Genomic DNA, 20,760 nt, shown 5'->3' with positions numbered 1-20,760 from the left:
CAGTATCCCTGACCTCAAGCAATACTACAGAGCAATAGTGTTAAAAACTGCATGGTATTGGTACAGTGACAGACAGGAGGATCAATGGAACAGGATTGAAGATCCAGAAATGAACCCACACACCTATGGCCACTTGATCCTCGACAAAGAGGCTGAAAACATCCAATGGAAAAAAGATAGCCTTTTCAACAAATGGTGCTGGTTCAACTGGAGGTCAGCATGCAGAAGAATGCGAATTGATCCATCCTTGTCTCCTTGTACTAAGCTCAAATCCAAATGGATCAAGGACCTCCACATAAAGCCAGACACTCTGAAGCTAATAGAAAAAAAACTGGGGAAGACCCTTGAGGACATCGGTACAGGGAGAAAGTTTCTGAACAGAACACCAATAGCGTATGCTCTAAGAGCAAGAATTGACAAATGGGACCTCATAAAATTACAAAGTTTCTGTAAGGCAAAGGACACCATCAAGAGGGCAAATCGGCAACCAACAAATTGGGAAAAGATCTTCACCAATCCTACATCAGATAGAGGGCTAATATCCAATATATATAAAGAACTCAAGAAGTTAGACTCCAGAAAACCAAACAACCCTATTAAAAAATGGGGTACAGAGTTAAACAAAGAATTCTCACCTGAAGAACTTCGGATGGCGGAGAAGCATCTTAAAAAATGCTCAACTTCATTAGTCATTAGGGAAATGCAAATCAAAACAACCCTAAGATTTCATCTTACACCAGTCAGAATGGCTAAGATTAAAAATTCAGGAGATAGCAGGTGTTGGAGAGGGTGTGGAGAAAGAGGAACACTCCTCCACTGCTGGTGGGGTTGCAAATTGGTACAACCACTCTGGAAATCAGTCTGGCGGTTCCTCCGAAAACTGGGCACCTTACTTCCAGAAGATCCTGCTATACCACTCCTGGGCATATACCCAGAAGACTCCCCACCATGTAATAAGGATACATGTTCTACTATGTTCATAGCAGCCCTATTTGTAATTGCCAGATGCTGGAAAGAACCCAGGTATCCCTCAACAGAAGAGTGGATGCAAAAAATGTGGTATATCTACACAATGGAGTACTATTCAGCCATTAGAAACAATGAATTCATGAAATTCTTAGGCAAATGGATGGAGCTAGAGAATATCATACTAAGTGAGGTAACCCAGACTCAAAAGGTGAATCATGGTATGCACTCACTAATAAGTGGATATTAACCTAGAAAACTGGAATACCCAAAACATAATCCACACATCAAATGAGGTACAAGAAGAAAGGAGGAGTGGCCCCTGGTTCTGGAAAGACTCAGTGAAACAGTATTCAGCAAAACCAGAACGGGGAAGTGGGAAGGGGTGGGTGGGAGGACAGGGGAAGAGAAGGGGGCTTGCGGGACTTTCGGGGAGTGGGGGGGCTAGAAAAGGGGAAATCATTTGAAATGTAAATAAATTATATCGAATAATAAAAAAAAAATGTTAAAAAAAAAAAAAAAAAAAAAAAAGAAATAAATAGTAATTACTGCAATTGTTTTCTCATTCATTTCCTTCCACATGAATAAGGTGCTACAGAGAATTAAGGAGTTTCTTAACTAGTGATTATAAAAAGCAATGATATTTTTAAACAATTTTTTGTTTCTCAGAGTATATGTGACCGAAGTCTAGAAATTAAATTTGCCAAGGTACATTGAAGAAAAGTTTGCATTTTCTAGAGACTAACTCTAAAACCTGTACTAGGATAGACTCTGAAGTAACACTTTACCAGCAAAACTTGTAATTATAAACAATATGATCTACTCTCATTAAGCATAGCAAATATTTTGATTGATTAGTACTTAGTTTTAACTCAACAAACCTGTCCCTAATAGTTAGTTTCAGTCATCACAGAGACAACAGTACAATACTATACTAATGAAAATGTAGCTCTAGCTTTTGTCTCTATAACAAGGACTAAAGACTGCTAAGGACTGCTAAGGACTAAAGAGTGCTAATAATCACATACATTAAGAGTCATAGCCCAGAGAAACAGATGACACTATGTACTAGATACTTGTGCAATGTTCCTAATTCTCAGTATTACCAGCAATGCTGAGATAAACTAAAATACGTTAAATTGTTCTATGCAAAATATCTACTTCCTCAGGACAAAATTCTTGACAGTAAAGTGAACTTTAAGGGTTACAGTTTATGAACACTAAAAACACAGAGTTGGTGTATAAAGTCACATCATACCTGAAACCATATCATAAACTAAAAAGAAAATAATTATCTAGACATGTAACTGTCTTTATTCATTAAACACACCCATTTTCCCAGTCATCATTCTCAGATTGCTTCCTCCAACAGTCCTGCCTCGTGGTGGGTAGAAAAAATTAAGTCAATTTTATATAATAATGTACACTTCGTTGATATTTATCAAGGGAAGTGGGAAATTTGAAAATTCAAATGTCCAATTAACGGAAGACAAAAGATTAATGCCAAGTAAATTTTGTCAAATGCATTATTTTCAGGATGCTTTATCAGTACAATCTGTCCAGAGAACTTCCTCCCTACAGTTTAAGCCTCATATTTAAACACATTTCAACCTTTCAACTGGCTGAGTGAGGTCTATAGAGAATGAATCCATGCCCTCGTGAATAACAGCACTTAACATTCACTTTGCATAAAACATCAATAAATCAAATTAACAGTCACTTACTTGTTACCACTACTTAGTTAAACAATCTACTAAAATATTCCCTTTGGAGTGTTTGTAGAAAGATACAGAGAGGAGGGGATATGTTCTATGGTGATGTGGTGAGGTATGGGAGAATGGGGTGCCTTAGCAGGCCCATGCCAAGGCATCCCTTCTCCCTGAGGACCAGCCACATGATGGTATAGTATAGAATAGAGTTTATTTAGGGCATGGGGAGGGGAGTTAAGAGGGTGGTAGAGGCAGAGAAAGAGACACTAGAGAAGTAGAGTAGAGATGTAGAGGCCAACCATGGCACGTGGAGAGAGAGGGGGGAAGGCAATGAGAGAAGAGAAAAAGGGAAGCAGGAAAAGAGCAAGGGAGGAGCAAGAGACCAAGAGGGCAAGAGAGCAAAGAGGGGGCAACCAGGCTCTTTTATAGTGGGTCAGGCCTACCTGGCTATTGCCAGGTAACGATGGGATGGAGTTTGGACAGAATGCTAACATCCTTCATCATCTGACAGAAAATGGCTCTTAAACTAGGTCATACTAGCCAATCAAGAAAACACACACAGTATAACACACCTGCCATACAAACTGCACTCCGTGAGAAGTTCATTAAAAGAACACAGCACAAGGGACTGATTATCAGGATAAAATATGTAATACATGAGGCTGAAATATAATACAGCAAGGGGGTATTACTGCACACCCATGCCAAGATGTGCTCTTGAGAAATTACTACATGCAAGAGATCAGGTGTGAGGAGGTTTACTGGGAGATAGCAGAGGGGTGAGGACCTGCAGACTGGGTAGAGGCAGACAAGAGCAGAGCCATGAGGGCAGATAAGGGAAGAGGGGGCCAGAGGACAGAAAACACTGGCAGAACTAAACTGTACCATACAACACCAGGATTACCAAACACTGACACGTCTCTAGCTTCAGTCTTAGGGACTAACTAGTAAGCTCATTATTAGACCAAAAGAGGCAGAAAGTCAAATTTTTCTAGCCACAACTTAGACTATCACTGCATTACATTTCATAAATTAATACAATATTTACACTGCTTTTGGTAATTATGCATGTTTATATCAAAGATTATTATATGAAGCATTAAATACCCTATTAAAGTCAAATTAGCTTTTGTAAGATTTATAAGAATCTTTAACACTTAAAACATATTTTATCCACACACATGACTCTTTAGTTTTTGAAATGACCTTTGATTTGGTTTCTCTTTCTGAAATTTGTATTAATGACATATTATATACATGAAATATGGCTAAAGACACACAGAAGTTGTCAGCTAAGTCATAGGAGTAAAAAAGAAAATTTAAATGTTTTAGGGGCATATGGAAAAGGCCCTGAGAATAAATTACTAATTCTGCGAACAGAAGAGTTTTGCTTTCAATTTTGCTCCAGGCAGGTGTGAGGGTGTTCAATGGTGTATTCATTACAAGCCCAGAACTGCCATGTGTTTCTCTCAAATTCTCCTTAAGTAGTTTATTTACCAGTCCTGAAGACTTTATCCCTTAAGAGTCAGAGAAATTCCTATTAGAAAATTACTGTTTCCAAGAAACTCTGAATCTATACACCTACTTTTAAAAGCAAATGACTTGAGAATTCTGCTAATGTGTATGTCACAGTCATTAATGTAACTGAATAAGAATGTCCCCCACAGACTCAGATATTTGGACACTTATCTGGTGGTGCTCCTTGGAAGGGATTAACAGATGCGGCCTTGCTGGAGGAAGTGAGTCCCCAGAGGTCAGCTTTGAGAGGTTAAAGACTGTTGCCATATTCAGTCTGCTTTCTCTGCTTCACACTTTGTGCCTGCAGATGTGAGCTCTCTGCATTCTACTCCAGCTGCCACGCCTGCTGCTTGCTGCATTGCTGCCCATCATGATGTCTATTAAACTATAAGCAAAGTTACTTTCTCATGGGAAGGGGAACAGGAAGGTCGCTTCCTCAGGTTTGCAGCTTGCTTGGGAGAACATCAGGTTCTCTGCGTGAGGAAGTGTCTCCTCTGTCTTGGTCGGCTGAGAATGACAAAGACCCTAGGTTGCCTGGAAACTAGCAAGCTGCGAGCAATCTCCTCATGCGATTTCTCTACAGATAATAAAATATATCTTCAAATTTAAAGCCAGGTATGGGGTATTACACCTATAATTTCAGTGTCTGGGAGGTAGAATGAGGAGAATCAGGAGTTCAAGGACAGCTTCATTTGCATAATGAGCTCAGGACCAGGCTAGGCTACAGAAACAGTATCTGTTCTGAATGAATACATACATACATACATACATACATACATACATACATACATAAAAAATTAAAAATAGTAATTCATTTGATTGCTCATTTAAGAGCACCTATGCTCACCAAGGTTTCTGCTGTGAAAAGCCAGTGAGAAAATCCTTATTGATGGTGTAATAAGGAGGGTAGACAGGTCTGATACTCAGATAGATGCTTAGACTATAGATATGGATCAGGAGTGCAGTACTTGCCTGTCTTTCAAGAGGCTGTGAGCTTGGTGTCTATATTGAAGGAAAAACAACACCAAGCAAAGCCCACAAGAAACTAAAACTGTTTTCTATACAAAATTGTCCCAACCAAAGACACCTCCCAAGTAATGGAAATTAGTCAAGTATCAGAAGAGAACAAAATTTACAAAGATCTGCTACTTCTCCCCAAATGGGGTTCTTTCCACTCTGAGACCAATCTGTCAACTCCAGAGGAGTGGCTGAAAAGTAGCCATGTTTTTAACAAACACCATACTAAAAGAATGAGGACTGCAGTCTACAAATCTTCCAAATATTCTGATCTCTATATAAGGGGTTAGTATCTCAGAAATAAGAACAAACTAGAAGTAAACAAATCAAGTTTTCCAGAAATTAAACCCCCACCTCACTTTAGTTTATCTGTGAAGTGGACTGAAGTAACTGGCAAGAAGCAACTGGCAAGACCAACTATATTCCATGTAGCAGCTATCCCTGGTGGTCAACTTGACTATATCTGGAATGAACTCTGACCTGGATCTTGGCTTAGAGATCTTGAGACACAGTGGCTATGAATCCCAGAAGATTTTGACAGGGAAATCTCTAAGTTCAAAGTCATCAGGGAGCAGGGCAGTGGTGGTACACACCTGTAATCCCAGCACTCTGGGAGGCAGAGGCAGGTAGATTTCTGAGTTTGAGGCCAGCCTGGTCTACAGAGTGAGTTCCAGGACAGTCAGGACTATACATAGAAACCCTGTCTCAAACAAACAAAAAAAAAAAAAAGGAAACAAGAGTTGAACCTAACCAACTCTACAGTCTACTATCATTCTATACACTTAAAGAAAACAACACATACAGATACACACAAACACACCCACAAACACGCAGACACAAAAATCCCTTCATGGGCTAGAGAAATGTCCCACTGGCTCCACAATTTAGAGAACTGAATGATTGTTTAAAAAAAAAAAAGGATTTGTATCTAGTACCTTTATAGGGGCTCACAATCACCTGTGACTACATATGAACAGATACCATAGGCAAAATGCCTGCCATATTCTTTAGTTTTACCCTCCCTAGTACAGAGGATCAAATTCCTCTAATCTTTTTTTTTAATTGAATTTTCGAGACAGAGTTTTTCTGTATAAACCTGGCTGTCCTGGAACTCACTCTGTAGACCAGGCTGGCCTCAAACTCAGAAATACGCATGTCTCTGCCTCTCAGAGTGCTAGGACTACAGGTATGTACCACCACTGCCCGGCAAAATCCTCTATTCTTAAAGGAAGTTTTGTTAATACAATATCAAGAACAGATTTGTAGAGCCTGGCGGTGGTGGTGCACGCCTGTAATCCCAGCACACTGGGAGGCAGAGGCAGGTGGATTTTTGAGTTCGAGGCCAGACTGGTCTACAGAGTGAGTTCCAGGACAGCCAGGACTACACAGAGAAACCCTGTCTCGAAAAAATCAAATCAAAAAAAAAAAAAAAAAAAAAAAGAACACATTTGTAAAATGTTAATATCTGGGAGTGCTTGGATATGCAGAGAAGGAACATTTGTAATCAGTTTAATTTCTTTCTTTCTCTTTCTTTCTTTCTTTCTTTCTTTCTTTCTTTCTTTCTTTCTTTCTTTCTTTCTTTCTTTCTTTCTTCCTTCCTTCCTTCCTTCCTTCCTTCCTTCCTTCCTTCCTTCCTTCCTTCCTTCCTTCCTTCCTTCCTTTCCTTCCTTCCTTCCTTCCTTCCTTCCTTCCTTCCTTCCTTCCTTCCTTCCTTCCTTCCTTCCTTCTTCCTTCCTTCCTTCCTTCCTTCCTTCCTTCCTTCCTTCCTTCCTTGTTTGCTTGCCTTCTTGCTTACTTTTTTTTGGATTTTTCGAGACAGGGTTTCTTTGTGTAGCTAGCCCTGGCTATCCTGGAATGCACTCTGTAGCCCAGCTATTGTTATGCATTTTGATTAAAAAAAAACTTTTAAAAGGTTTGGTTCATCGGGCACTTAAAAGAAATAGGCAAAAAGCAGGAGAAAAACATGTGGCTGTGACTTCTTTCTGGTGGCTTAAGTGAAAAACTCTCTGACTGCGAGTTTGAGGCTAGCCAAGTTGACAGAGCAAGTTCCAGGCCAGGCCTGCAGGGCCTACTCAAAGAGAAACACTATTTTGAGGCCAGACAAAGCAAAGCAGAAAAGGTTCTGCTTTTTAATTTACAGACATATGCTTTTTGTTGTTGTTGTTTGGTTGGTTTTTGGGTTTTGGTTCCCCACCCCCACCCCCAAGACTGGGTTTCTCTGTGTAGCCCTGGCTGTCCTGGAATTCACTCTGTAGACCAGACTGGACTCAAACTCAGAAATCCGCCTGCCTCTGCCTCCCAGAGTGCTGGGATTACAGGCGTGCACCCACTGCCTGGCCTTTTGCTTTTCTTTTTTTTGGGTTTGACGTATGCTTTTTCTAGTACTATTGACCATAGAATTTTGATCATGAAGGCATGTTGGATTTTGTTTGTTTGTTTGTTTTGTTTTTTGTTTATCGAGACAGGGTTTCTCTGTGTAGCTCCAGCTGTCCTGGAACTCACTCTGTAGACCAGGCTGGCCTCAAACTCAGAAATCCGCCTGCCTCTGCCTCCCAGAGTGCTGGGATTAGAGTTGTGCCTCACCACCGCCCGACAACAAAGCCAACTTTTAATAAACAAGTAGATACCAGGAAATGCTCACAAAAATACTTAGCCTTTATTTCTCTTTCCTATAACAACCATTCAAAGAATGCAGAGACAATAGTAATTTTTAATTTTTTTTTTCGAAGTAAAAAAAAGGCCTCAGCCGGGCGGTGGTGGCGCATGACTGTAATCCCAACACTCTGGGAGGCAGAGACAGTCAGATTTCTGAGTTCAAGGCCAGCCTGGTCTACAGAGTGAGTTCCAGGACAGCCAGGGCTACACAGAGAAACCCTGTCTTGAAAAAACCAAAAACCAAAAACCAAAAAAAAAAAAAAGCCTCAAACCAAGACAACTACAAGATAATTTTATGAACATATATCATAATGAAATCCATTATTTTGAATACTAATGAAAAGGAATAGATTTTAATTGTTCTTACTAAAAAATTAGTGAGGGAATTAATGTATGCCAACTAGATCAAATTTGCTATGGCACAGTATCTAGATATTGTGCAATATCTGGCTTCTCATAACCGTATTTATCCTACATATTTCAAAATAATCCATTATACATAGATTATACAAAATAATCCATTACACATAATAAATTTTTATTTTTATGAAAATGTGGACACAAAGAGATGCATATACGTAGTAAGTTTCACGTTGAGTTTTATTAAGAGAGAATAAAAAGGGTAAAGGATAGAAGGAGCAGTTATTAGGCAAATACCTTACCGCAGCATCTACATTTGCAGGTGAGTCTCCATTAGGATCTGCCAGCATAGAAATGACACTAATCATGATGGTTTCCACAGTATGGATAGGTAACCAGCATTCCTCTGGCTTCTCATAACCATATTTATCCTCCCCAGGCTCATGAAGAATAGAAATGCAAAACATCACCATTTTTATCAACTGTAAAATTATAGAATAAGAAATGTTTAAATTTGGTTACACATAATCTATTACAAATGCATAATCTGTTACTTATGCATACAAAACATTATTTACAAGGAGATTTCCTAAATGTAATCTACTAACTTTTAAGAATGTTACAGATTAACTATATTTTACATTCTTTAAAATTACAAGTAATTGCAGACCTCCACTGCTGTCCCTGATTCAAAGGACATGCCGTCTCTTTTCTACTTCTCCAATTCTTTATTCTCAGCATTTACAGTTGTCTTTCTCAAATTCTAGTTAAGATGGTCCTCAAGGTTCAGCAAATAAAAATTTTAAAGGGGGGGGGGTGATGTAATAATAATAAAAATTAACAGACTCAAAGAAAGACACACATTGGAGAGATATCTCAGTGATTAGAAGCATTGGCCATGAGCTGGAGAAATGGCAGCGGCTAAGAGCACTGACTGCTCTTACAGAGGTCTTGAGTTCAATTCCCAGCAATCACATGGTGGCTCACAACCAAATGTAATAAGATATGATGCCCTCTTCTGGTGTGTCCTAAGTCTGCTATAGTGTACTCACATATATAAAATAAATAAATATATCTTTAGAAACACTGGCTGCTCTCACAGAAGACCAGAGTACGATTCTGAGAACTCACATGAGAGTTCACACCCTACAGTCCCAGAGAATCTGACACCCTTTTCTGGCCTCTGTGGATACCAGGCATGCATGTGGTATACAGACATATATATATATAAGCAAAACATCCACATACTAAAAATAATAAAATAGGGGCTAGAGAGATGTTGCAGTGGTTAATAACACTGGGGCTCTTGCAGAGGACCTAAGTTTAATATCCAGCATCCACAAGGCAATTCACAATCATCTGTAATTCTGCTTCCAGGGGAGCCAACACCTTTATCCTACATCCATGGGTACATGGTACACATACATATATGCAGACAGAACACTCATAAACATAAATATACACAATAACAAAAGCTTTAAAATAAATAAGTGATACTCATAATCTACTTCACAAACTCATTTTAAATGCAAGTTCCATATAGTAACAGTCAGTGGGGTAGAAATACAGAAATATCCTCAATTTTATAGGGGATAAAGAAAGACACAACTATATCTCACTTTGCACTATTTTATCCAAAAGTAAATATTCTCAAAAAATCCTACAGTGTTAATCTATAAACATATTCAAATAATTATATCAGCAATTAATAAAAGTAACTTTTCACAGTAAATGTCTTCTGTCAGAAATACTATTATTACTTGAAGAAGTTTACAAAACAAGTAGGAATAAATAAATTTTCTGAGTATAAAAAGATCCACACATCAAATGAGATACAAGAAGAAAGGAGGAGTGGCCCCTGGTTCTGGAAAGACTCAGTGAAACAGTATTCGGCAAAACCAGAACGGGGAAGTGGGAAGGGGTGGGAGGGAGGACAGGGGAAGAGAAGGGGGCTTACGGGACTTTCGAGGATTGGGGGGGGCTAGAAAAGGGGAAATCATTTGAAATGTAAATAAATTATATCGAATAAAAAAATTTAAAAAAAAGAAAAAAAAGACTGTTATAAGACTTTCAAAAAAAAAAGATTTCAATCAGTAATAACATATGTATGCTTGTTTGGTTGGCTGTTGTTTTGAAAGAGTTTTAACTGTCCCTGTTAGCAATCTTCCTATCCCAACTCATGGTTAAAGAACACAGGGAGACTGAGGGAATAGGGAGAGACAGAAACAGAAGGAGGGAGGGAGGAAAGGAGGGAGGGTGGGTGTTTGTATGTCAAGGGATATAAAATTAATCAATCCAACAAGTACTTTTGGAAGCCCTACTGTAAAGCAAAATTACTCTTCACATGTAATCAAAAACTCATGTTTTTGCTGATTTATACAGAAACTTTCCTTTAACTGAGGTTTCTCTTCTTAACCCACTCCCATGGCTTGTGAAATCCAACAAAATGGAATTAACAAATAAAAAAGGAACAGTATTAAGCATTGTAACATTCAGCCCAAAATGTTGTTTTTGTTTTCCACTACGTTTTACAAAATAAGGAACTATCTTTGAAAAAATGAGATTGAATAATTGTATATAATTCCATCAGAAGGAATCTACTTAAGATCAAGATTTGGAAGATAGGAACTGAAGGGTATATGTAGCTCAGAGAAAAGAGGACTTGCCCAGAATGCATAGCCTTGGTCCCACATCCAGCATCCTATAAACCAGTCATGACAGCACATATTTATAAGTTCAACACTCAAGAGGTAAACATAAATAGAAAGATTAGTAGTTCAAGGATATCCTTAGCTACAAGATCAAGGCCAGCCTGGAATGCATGAGACCTTGTATCAACCCCCAACCCCCAAATCATTAATGGGTCTGTTAAGATTACTCCATTGTTAAGAGTATTCGCTGTTCTTCCAGAGGACTTGAGTTTGATTCCCAGCAACTATGTGGCAGCACAACCTTATATAATTGTAGTCCTAGGATATACAAAACCCACTTTTGTGATCTTGAGGCACCAGGTACACATATACAGGGACCCACCTACATGCAGGCAAAGCACCCATACACACAGAACAAATTAATAATAATATAGTGTGGTGGCCCATGCCTTTAATCACATAATATAGGAGGTGGAAGCAGACAGATTTCTGAGTTCCATGCCAGCCAAGGGTAGATGATAAGACCTGATAGATAGATAGATAAGATAGGTAGAATAGATAAGATAGATAGATAAGATATATATATACACGACAGATAAGATAGGTAGATGATAGATAAGATAGATTAGATAGATAGATAGATACATAGATACATAGGATAGATAAGATAGATAGATAAGATAGGATAGATAGATAGGATAGATAGATAGGATAGATAGATGATAGATAGATAATAGATAGATAAGATAGATAAGATAGATAGATGATAGATAGATAGATAAGATAGATAATAGATAGACAGATAGACAGATAGATAGATAGATAGATAAGATAGATAGATAGATAGATAGATAGATAGATAGATAGATAGATAGATAGATAGATAGATAGATAGATAGGAAGATAGATAGGTAGATAGATAGATAGATAGGATGGGTGGATACATACATACATACACACATACATACATACATACATAAGCAAACACCACAATAATAATAATAACAATTTTAAAAGAAAATGACTTTTAAAAAGCAATCATTTGGTAGAACAGTAATGGTGAATGTTTTTTGTCCCAGTACTCAGAAGGCAGAGGCAGGAAGATCTCTAAGAGTTAGAGGCCAGTCTAGTTTACAGAGTGAGCTCCAGAACAGCCAGGACTACACAGAGAAACCCTGTCTCAAGAAACAAAAACAATTACTAATCATTTAAATTTGAATCATTTTAGATTTAAAGCTATAGAATCTTAAAATATTTTAATTTTACACGTCACTTCAAAAATGAGAATATCTATCTCATTAATTAACAAATTAATATCTGTTGACATGAAATTTATTTTTATTGTACTATATATAGCAAATAAAATTACAATTTTTTCCATTTCTCAGTTAAGAATTAAAAATCACAATGATACACAATTACAACCACTATACATCTTCCTCAAATCAAATTGCCTATACAAATTCTTTACTTTCCCTAAATCTTCAGTGTCTAAAATGCCCCGTTCTATTTTAATTAAATATTTCACTGAAGCAGAATCACACAATCAGTTTTGTTCTTTTAAATTTGTCATATTTCAATTATCATGTCTTCAAGATTCATCATTAAATGTTGGTAGAATGCATTCCAAGTTGAATGACCAAAATTAGAATCATGCCGAATCACACTTTTAAAATAAATATGTCATTTATATAGTCATCAGAAATAAACACTGATGCCATTATGGCTGTCTTATTCAAGACAAAAGTTCTTCTATACTGACACTGTTTAAATTCTAGTGATCTCTGATTTAAGCAACGTTTCCAAAAGTATGTTGAATGACAACTATGTTCTCTGTGAGATGTTAATTATTAACTCTATAGCTAGCTATACACTTAATATTTACATTTATTTTGCCAAAATGCTCTTAATTCCCCATACAATGTTTTGTCTGTTATTTTTTCCCTTTCATCTCATTGCTCTTTACAAATGGATTTATTTCTAATACTAAATCCACTTGAAAACCCTGTATGAAAGCTAGGCATGACAGTACAAATCTTTAATTCCAGCACATGACAGGCAAAAGCAGGATAATTTCTGAGTTTAATGCCAGCCTGATCTACATACATAATTTCAGGCCAGCCAATGTTACAGTGACAACCTGTCACAAAAATAAAAGAACCAAACAAACAAACAAACAAACAAAAAAAACTAAACCAAAATGACAAACAAGTAAAAACCAACAACAGAAGAGAGAGAGAGGTCTAAACTGACATACATCTAAGCTACACAAATTACTATTTGCTATGTAGTGTTTTTGGAAATTATTTTATTATTATTATTGTGTGTATCTATGAACACATAGGCCACAGACCATGTGCAGAGGCCAGAGCATAACTTAGTGGAATACGATCTCTACCTCTATATGGATTCCAGGGATCAAACTCAGATTACTAGGCTTCCATGGCAAGAACTTTAACTCACTGAACAATTTTACCAGCTATCTCCATAATAACTTTAACACCCAACACATTATTCATCTAGTTGAAGCATACAATCCAATTGTTTCTATATAGTACATTTCTCAGTTATACAACCAAAGCACACACATTTTTAGGAACTTTTGTCGTCATTACCACCCCCACAAATTCTTTTATAATCTATATTGACCCTTCTCCCCTTCAAGCTGTCTAGCAGTCCTAAACAACCATGAATATACTCTTCAGAGTTGCATATTCTTGAAATTTCATAAGTGGAATTATTAAATGATTGCTTCCATCTGTTTGTTAATTTGAAAAAAATATTTATTTTCCATGTATGAACATATGCCTGTGTATGGCCGTGCATGTGAAGGCAGACACTGACAGATACCAAAGGCATCTGGTTTCACTTTTTTGTTACCAAATCATACCAAACACTTTTATAAATCAAATCACGTTTCATTATATGTATATGCAGTATTTTGCTTTTACTTTCATCAACTGATAGGCACTAGTATTATGGCTAACTTTTAGCCATAACTTTTTAGCTAACATAAATAATTCTGCAATCTATAAGATTTTGGGATACACCTTTACAACTTTCTTTGTTATATAGCTAGAAGAGTACATGTTTGCATCATCACCACATACATTTTATGCAATGTTGAAGAGCAAATCTAAGATTTTGTGCATGCTAGGTAAACATTCCCAGAGTGTGGTAGCGGCTCTTGCCTGTAAGCCGACCAATTGGCAACTTAAGACACAAAGATTACCAAAAGTTCAAGGCAAACTTTAGCTACATAGTGAGGTCCGTGTTGATCTGGAACTCAAGCCTGCTACTCCTCATCTCCAAACAAAGCAGAAAACTAAGAAAAAAGAAAGAAAAGGGAAGGAAGGAAAGGAAGGAAGGAAGCAAGGAAGGAAGGGAAGGAAGGAAGGAAAGAAGAGGAAGGAAAGAAGGAAGGAAAGAAAGAAGGAAGGAAGGAAGGAAGGAAGGAAGGAAGGAAGGAAGGAAGGAAAGTACCTAAGAACCTTTGTATTTAGAGTCAATTACAAGACCATATGCACAAAAAAACCATAAAATCACTTAGCACTTTTACTGAGATAGTTGTGAAATCTTTAGTGACAGATCATTAAACTTGCAAATGTGAAAATAAAATTAGAAAACTTACCATTTGGGGGCCAAATATCTGTAATGAATTTCATTTTAGGAGGCCGGAGGGGATAATCTTTTGGGAAAATGAGATAAGCCTTAAAAACACCACCTTCACTGAAAAAATAAAAGAAAAACCAGGTTCATGAATTTAAGTTATTCTTTATAAGTACTCAATCAGACAAATAAAAGGGTACAGATGATAAGCCAACAAAAAAGGTAGACAAAAATACTAGCTTCCTAAATACAAATACACAATTTAATAAACTACTATAAGTTCTGCTTTGCTAAACTCTCAGGTAATTAGTAAAACTAAAAGGAACACTTGGAAACAGAGGTATCCAGATCAGATTATTGGTGATATGGTAAAAGTCTTTTCAGTATATCTCTTCAAATGAAATTCAGGAAGTTTAATCTTGTCTACATGATTCAATTTGCTGAATTTTCTATATTGGTTTCAAATAATCTTTCTTCTATGCTCTGGTCATACCCAGACCTCTTTCTCATCTTAAAGTTTAGGCATATATTTTGTGATTTCCCTTTCTGGTATCAGATTGCCATACTTCTATTTATCTCGTTTGTTCATTTCATCATATATTAAAACTTCATTAGAAGGACAGTAATAAATAAAAACGTCTCCCAGAGAGGTTTTATACTACTAACTTTCCAGAATGGAAATGCTGCAATATTGATACTCTGTCTGTACTATCTAATGTACTACCCAGTAACACTCTGAAAATGGCTTGTGTCTTGGTTAGTTTTTATTATCGACTTGACCCTAGAACCACCTGAAAGGAGAACACTTCCATTAAAGAATTTTCTGGGTCATATTTGCCTATGATAATGTCTGTGAAAGATTGTCATGACTGATGACTGACATGGGAGGACCCAGTCCACTGTGAATAGCAATCCCTGAGCAGATGAATTATGTGAATGCTAACTGGAGACTACAGAAATTATTCAATTGTTAAGAGTACTTATTCTTGCAGAGGATATAGGTTTGATTCCCAGCACCCAAATGGCAACTCACAATTAACTGTCCATACAGCTAGAAGAAATCAAGTCAGCCTTAGGAAGCAAAAATGACTAAATGGTGATATTCACATGGAATTCTAGCACCTGATATCTAGCTCAAGGTCATCCTGGGCCACACAGCAAGACCCAATCTCTAAAAGGTGTGTATTAGACTGATAAGATGGTTCAGGAAATAAAGGCACTTGATACACAAGCCTGACACCTGAGCTCTGTCACCAAAACTTACTTAAAGATGGATGGAAAGAACAAACTCTACAAATTTGTCACCTGGCCTCTTTATCTATGCTGTGGAGCACATACCCACATACACATTATGCACACTCACACTAATAAGTAATTTTTAAAAGATGGGGACAGATGTTTGTACACTGACATAAAAATAGAAACACAGCTGTGGTCACAGCCAAGTGGTTAAGGCAATAGACTAGAAATCCCTTCTCCAAGCACAGGTTCCAATCCTGCTGACTATTTGCTGGTCTGTTTAAGCCCATGTGTAATGTTAACACTCAACAGAATGCTGTTCTTCATCCTTCAAGTTTGGGGGAAGTCTCTAGTCACTGTGGTTATGAGCTTGGAGGATTGTAGTGCGGGATTATGAATAGAGATATTGCTATACATGTATACTAAAAAAAAGTGAGGGGCTGGAGAGATGGCTCAGCAGTTCGAGCACTCATTGATTGCTCTTCCAGAGGTCCTGAGTTCAATTCCACATGGTGGTTCACAACCATCTGTAATGGGATCTGATGTCCTCTGATATATGTGAAAATAGCTACAGTGCATTCATAAACATAAATTAATCTTTAAAAAGAATATAGGAAAGAAAAAATGGCAGAGATCCTATCTCAAAAGAAAAAAGCCAGGCTCTGAGTTGGAAGCCAGCCTGGTTTCCAGAGTGAGTTCCAGGACAGCCAAAGATACATAGTGAAATCCTGTCTCAAAAACAAAATCAAATGATGATGATGATGATGATGATGATGATAACAGCAATAATAACAATAAGAACAACACGTTACATGTAACAGTTATCAACTGTAGGATATAAGACATGGGATCCTTTTAATGTGCTTTGCACATTTTAGTACAGATTGAAATTTTAATTATAAATACTGGATTTTATTACTTTTTTCTGCTTAAAAAATGTTTGAGATTATTTAGCAGTTGAGGGAACTAGCTGATATTCCAGAAAACCAGGCTTTAATTCCCAACACACACAGAGACAAGCATCTGTAACTCTAATTCCAAGGCTATCAGCCGCCCTCTTCTGGACTCCATAGGCACTGCATGCACAGGGTAAACATTAAAGGGGACGTGGGGAGCTAGGGCGTGCTATTAATATCAAATATTTCCAAATAGTAAGGAGGTAAGCTGAGGGCTCAGAGTCTGAAAAGAAAATCACACTTGATGAAAACAGTAAGAAAAAGTTCATAAAAGATTAAATGGAAAAATGGTAAAGCGCACAATGAAGGGAATAATTTGGTGAAAAAATTAACATTTATATATGGAGAGTCTGTGTGGTTGTGCATGCTTGGCAACTCAAGGTGATTCTCATAAGTTCAAGGCCAGCCTAGTCAAATAATAAAGACCATATCAGCCTGAGAAAGATCTTTTCTCTTGATTTTAAGGGTGGGGGATTAAAAGAGGGTGGTACATAATACAAATAAAGGTCTCTAAAAAAGGAATAAAACTAGTTTCTGAGGCAATGGGAGGAGACTAGCAGAAAGACAACTAGGAACAGAGGTCCTCTAATATATAGCAAGGTACTGAAGGCTAGTCTTGGATACATGAGACCCGGCCTCCAAATAATAAGTCATCAGAAATTAGCTAGAAGTGAAAAAAATAAAATAAAATAAAGCTAGTATAAAGCATAACCATGAAAAAGGAACGATGTAAGGCTGGAGGAATGACACAGAGCACTTACTACTCTTGCAAAGGCTCAGTTCTCAACATCTGCATGTGGCAGCTCACAGCTGCCTGTTCCTCCAATTTCAGGGATCCAGTGCCTTCTTCTAGCCTCCAGGGGCACCTGCACCCATGTAATGTTTATATTACTCATTCAGACACATGAACACAATCTTTTTAGTTTTTTTAAAAGCTGTTTTTTTCCCATGGAGGGATGAACATAAAATGTAGCACAGATATCAAGGATTAAAAAGAAAGTAATTAGTCTTAAAAATAAGCATTTTAAAATTAGAGTAGAAAATAAGTAGACAGACAGAATTTGAGAAAGCTAGAAATCCATAAAAGAGCCAAGAATATATGTAAAGGGGTATTAGAAAAGTCTCTACAAAATATCTGCACCTCATTTCTCCCAGGTCACTTCATTTTGGTTGATTTAATTCATTCAAAAGCTTCACAATATCTGACTGGAATTCTCATGCTAAAAAGTAGCTACTGCCCCTCTAAATTGTGTAATTAAATAAGTAATTGTCAAATTTACTTAATAGTGTTGCCCTAAAAAAATTTAAGGCAGATGTTTTTCTAATAATTACGCTAGTTCTCAAATGTTTTTTTTAAATGGATTCACTTATCCTCTACTTTACCTAAGGATCATCTACCTGTGCCTCTCCTACCTCACTTTACCCACTCCCCAAAAAAACCACCTTACATAAATAAATAAATAAATAAATAAATAAAATAATTAATAAATAAAAAAATTAAAAAAAAACCCACCTGGCTTAGTGGCAGCCAATTTGTGAGTATACAAACTTTCAGTGTCAAGTTAGGACAGAGGAACTAAAAAACTCATAGGTAAAAATCACAAAGTAGACAGACAGACTGTATTTATTAATGTTCACACATAAAAAGATTTGACTATGGGGAAGAAAAAAGACATTGAAGTAGCAGTGAAGTAAAAATATTTCTCCATGTAGAAAGTATTGGTAGAACAATTAACATGATGTTAAGGAATTATATAACCAACTGCTGAACATTTGAAAACCAAGGTCATATTTCTGGCACAAAACCTCCTTTTGTTATTTTTGTAAATTAAATCACAAAAGTCTTAACTGGGTATGGCACATGCCTATAATCTAGCATTGGAAAGTATGAGGCAGAAGGCCTACTGAATTTAAAGTAACCCAAACTACATATCAAGACCCCCTTTTCAATTAAAAACAAAAACAAAAACAAAAAACTCTATTTTGGGGTTCAGAATCTGTCAGTGGTCCAGCACTTGCCTAAAGAGCTTGGTCCTTTCTTTCCAAATGTTATACACATAAGAAAAGTTACTTGGAGGAAGCGGTTTGGGTCAAGATAGGGTTTCTCTCTGTAGCACTGACTGTCCTAGAATTCTCTCTATAGACTAGGCTGGCCTCAAATTCAAAGATCAGCTTGTCTCTGCCTCCTTCCAAATGCTGGGATTAAAGCCATGCACCACCAAACCTGGCTAAGAAAATCTATTCTTGGCAGCACTAGAAAAATTCAATATTGGATACAGATTTTAAAAACATTATGCTAGGTGAAGATGGGTAAAATAACTACATGTCTTAGGGTTTTACTACTGTGAACAGATACCACGACCAAGGCAAGTCTTATAAAAGGCAATATTTAATTGGGGTTGGCTTACAGTTTAGAGGTTAGTCCATTGTCATCAAAGCAGGAATCCAGATACTCACTGGTACAGGAGAAGCTGAGAGTTATATATCTTCATCTGAAGGCAGCTAGTAGGGCTGACTTCGAGGCAGCTAGGGTGAGGGTCTTAAGCTCACACCCACAGTAACACACCTATTCCAACAAGGCCACACCTCCTAATAGTGCCACTGCTTGGAACAAGCATATAAGCCATCACACTACATAAATACTCAGTAACTATCAATCTTTTTGTTTTGTTTTTCAAGATGTTTCTCTCTGTAACAGCCATGGCAACTATCAGTCTTAAAGTAACACTTAAATGTACTAGGCACTGATTACACAGACTGTAAATAGTGTGGAGTGTCCTTTAGTAATTAAGTGAAGGTTAGTTATACTATCACAAAACAGCATTCCATATTTTTACAGAATTTTGGCATAACACTTTCTCTGAGTTAACACCTCAGACCACTATCACTGAGATTTAAATACCACTCAAATCCATGCCAACTTATTTTCAATCAGTCTATCCTCTTCACATTATTGAAATAACTACAAGATCACTTCCTTGCATTTAAGTCAATAAGTGCTTTTTAAGAACATACTATAAAGTACTTAGAATTAACAGCCTTGTAAATGTCATTTAAGTCTGTCTGCTTTTCCTTGTCTTCTTTATCTTTTTTTTTTATTCGATATATTTTTTACTTCCATTTCAAATGATTTCCCCTTTTCTGGCTCCCCACTCCCCGAAAGTCCCATAAGCCCTCTTCCCTCCCCCTGTTCCCCCATCCACCCCTTCCTTTAAGGTTTATTTATTTTATATATGAGTACATTGCAGCTATCTTCAGACACACCAGAAAAGAGCATCAAATCCCATTAACGATGGTGGTGAACCACCATGTAGTTGCTGGGAATTGAACTCAGGACCTCTGGAAGAGCAGTCAGTGCTCTTAACTGCTGAGCCATCTCTCCAGCCCTTTATCTTTCTTTTGTAAGCACACTTCCCTAACACAGTAGTTCTTAACCTTCCTAATGTTGCGATCCTCATGTTGTGGCGACCTCCAACAATAAAATAATTTTTTGCTGCTACTTCATGACTGTAATTTTGCTTTTGTTATGAATCATAAATGTAAATATGATATGCAGGATGGTATCTGATATGACCTCTATGAAAGGGTCATTCAACCACCACAAGGGGTTGTGCCTCACAGGTTGAGAGCCACTGCCTTACCACTTGGCCCTTTCCCCAACATTTTGTGCTTCCTTGCTCTTTTTCTAAGCTCCCTCCCACCCTCCACCACAGCCATGTAAACTAACCTCTTATGTGGACAGTTTAAATGGCAGGGTCTTCTCCTTCTCTCCTCCGTTGTCCTCCACTAAGAAGCTATTAAGATTTAGTTTGCCAGATCTCGGGTTTTTCTTTCAAACTCTAATAAAATTGTCCTAGTACCTATCTCCCCCAACAAGTAACATTTTAGAAAGCTTCCATTTATAAAGTCTTTCCCTGTCCTTTGTCCTGACACCTTTCTAGCTATTTTCTCAGGACCTGTCCCAGGCACACGGTCTCTTCTTCCCTAAACAAAAGTTACAGATTTCAGAAAAGCACTGGATAAAGTGGCCAGTGTCTCATTAGTTCATTCAAAGTTGCCACAAACATGTCTGCTATTCAC

At 37.3% G+C, this 20,760-nt stretch overlaps 1 protein-coding gene across 3 annotated transcripts in view; it reads right to left on the bottom strand.

Moving 5' to 3' along the window:
• Nucleotides 1-20,760, bottom strand: part of LOC127671895 (uncharacterized) — a 172,976-nt gene that overhangs the window by 25,970 nt on the left and 126,246 nt on the right. For all 3 annotated transcript variants that reach the window (XM_052166987.1, XM_052166985.1, XM_052166986.1), the window contains one exon: nucleotides 14,508-14,605. In XM_052166987.1, coding sequence (XP_052022947.1) covers nucleotides 14,508-14,605 — 98 coding nt within the window. The remainder of the gene's footprint in view (nucleotides 1-14,507; nucleotides 14,606-20,760) is intronic.

Source organism: Apodemus sylvaticus, chromosome 21, assembly GCF_947179515.1.
Source record: "Apodemus sylvaticus chromosome 21, mApoSyl1.1, whole genome shotgun sequence".
In the NCBI taxonomy this organism is placed as follows: Eukaryota; Metazoa; Chordata; class Mammalia; order Rodentia; family Muridae; genus Apodemus; species Apodemus sylvaticus.
Note: the sequence above shows the minus strand (reverse complement) of the source record. Positions and strands in the feature narration are given on the sequence as shown.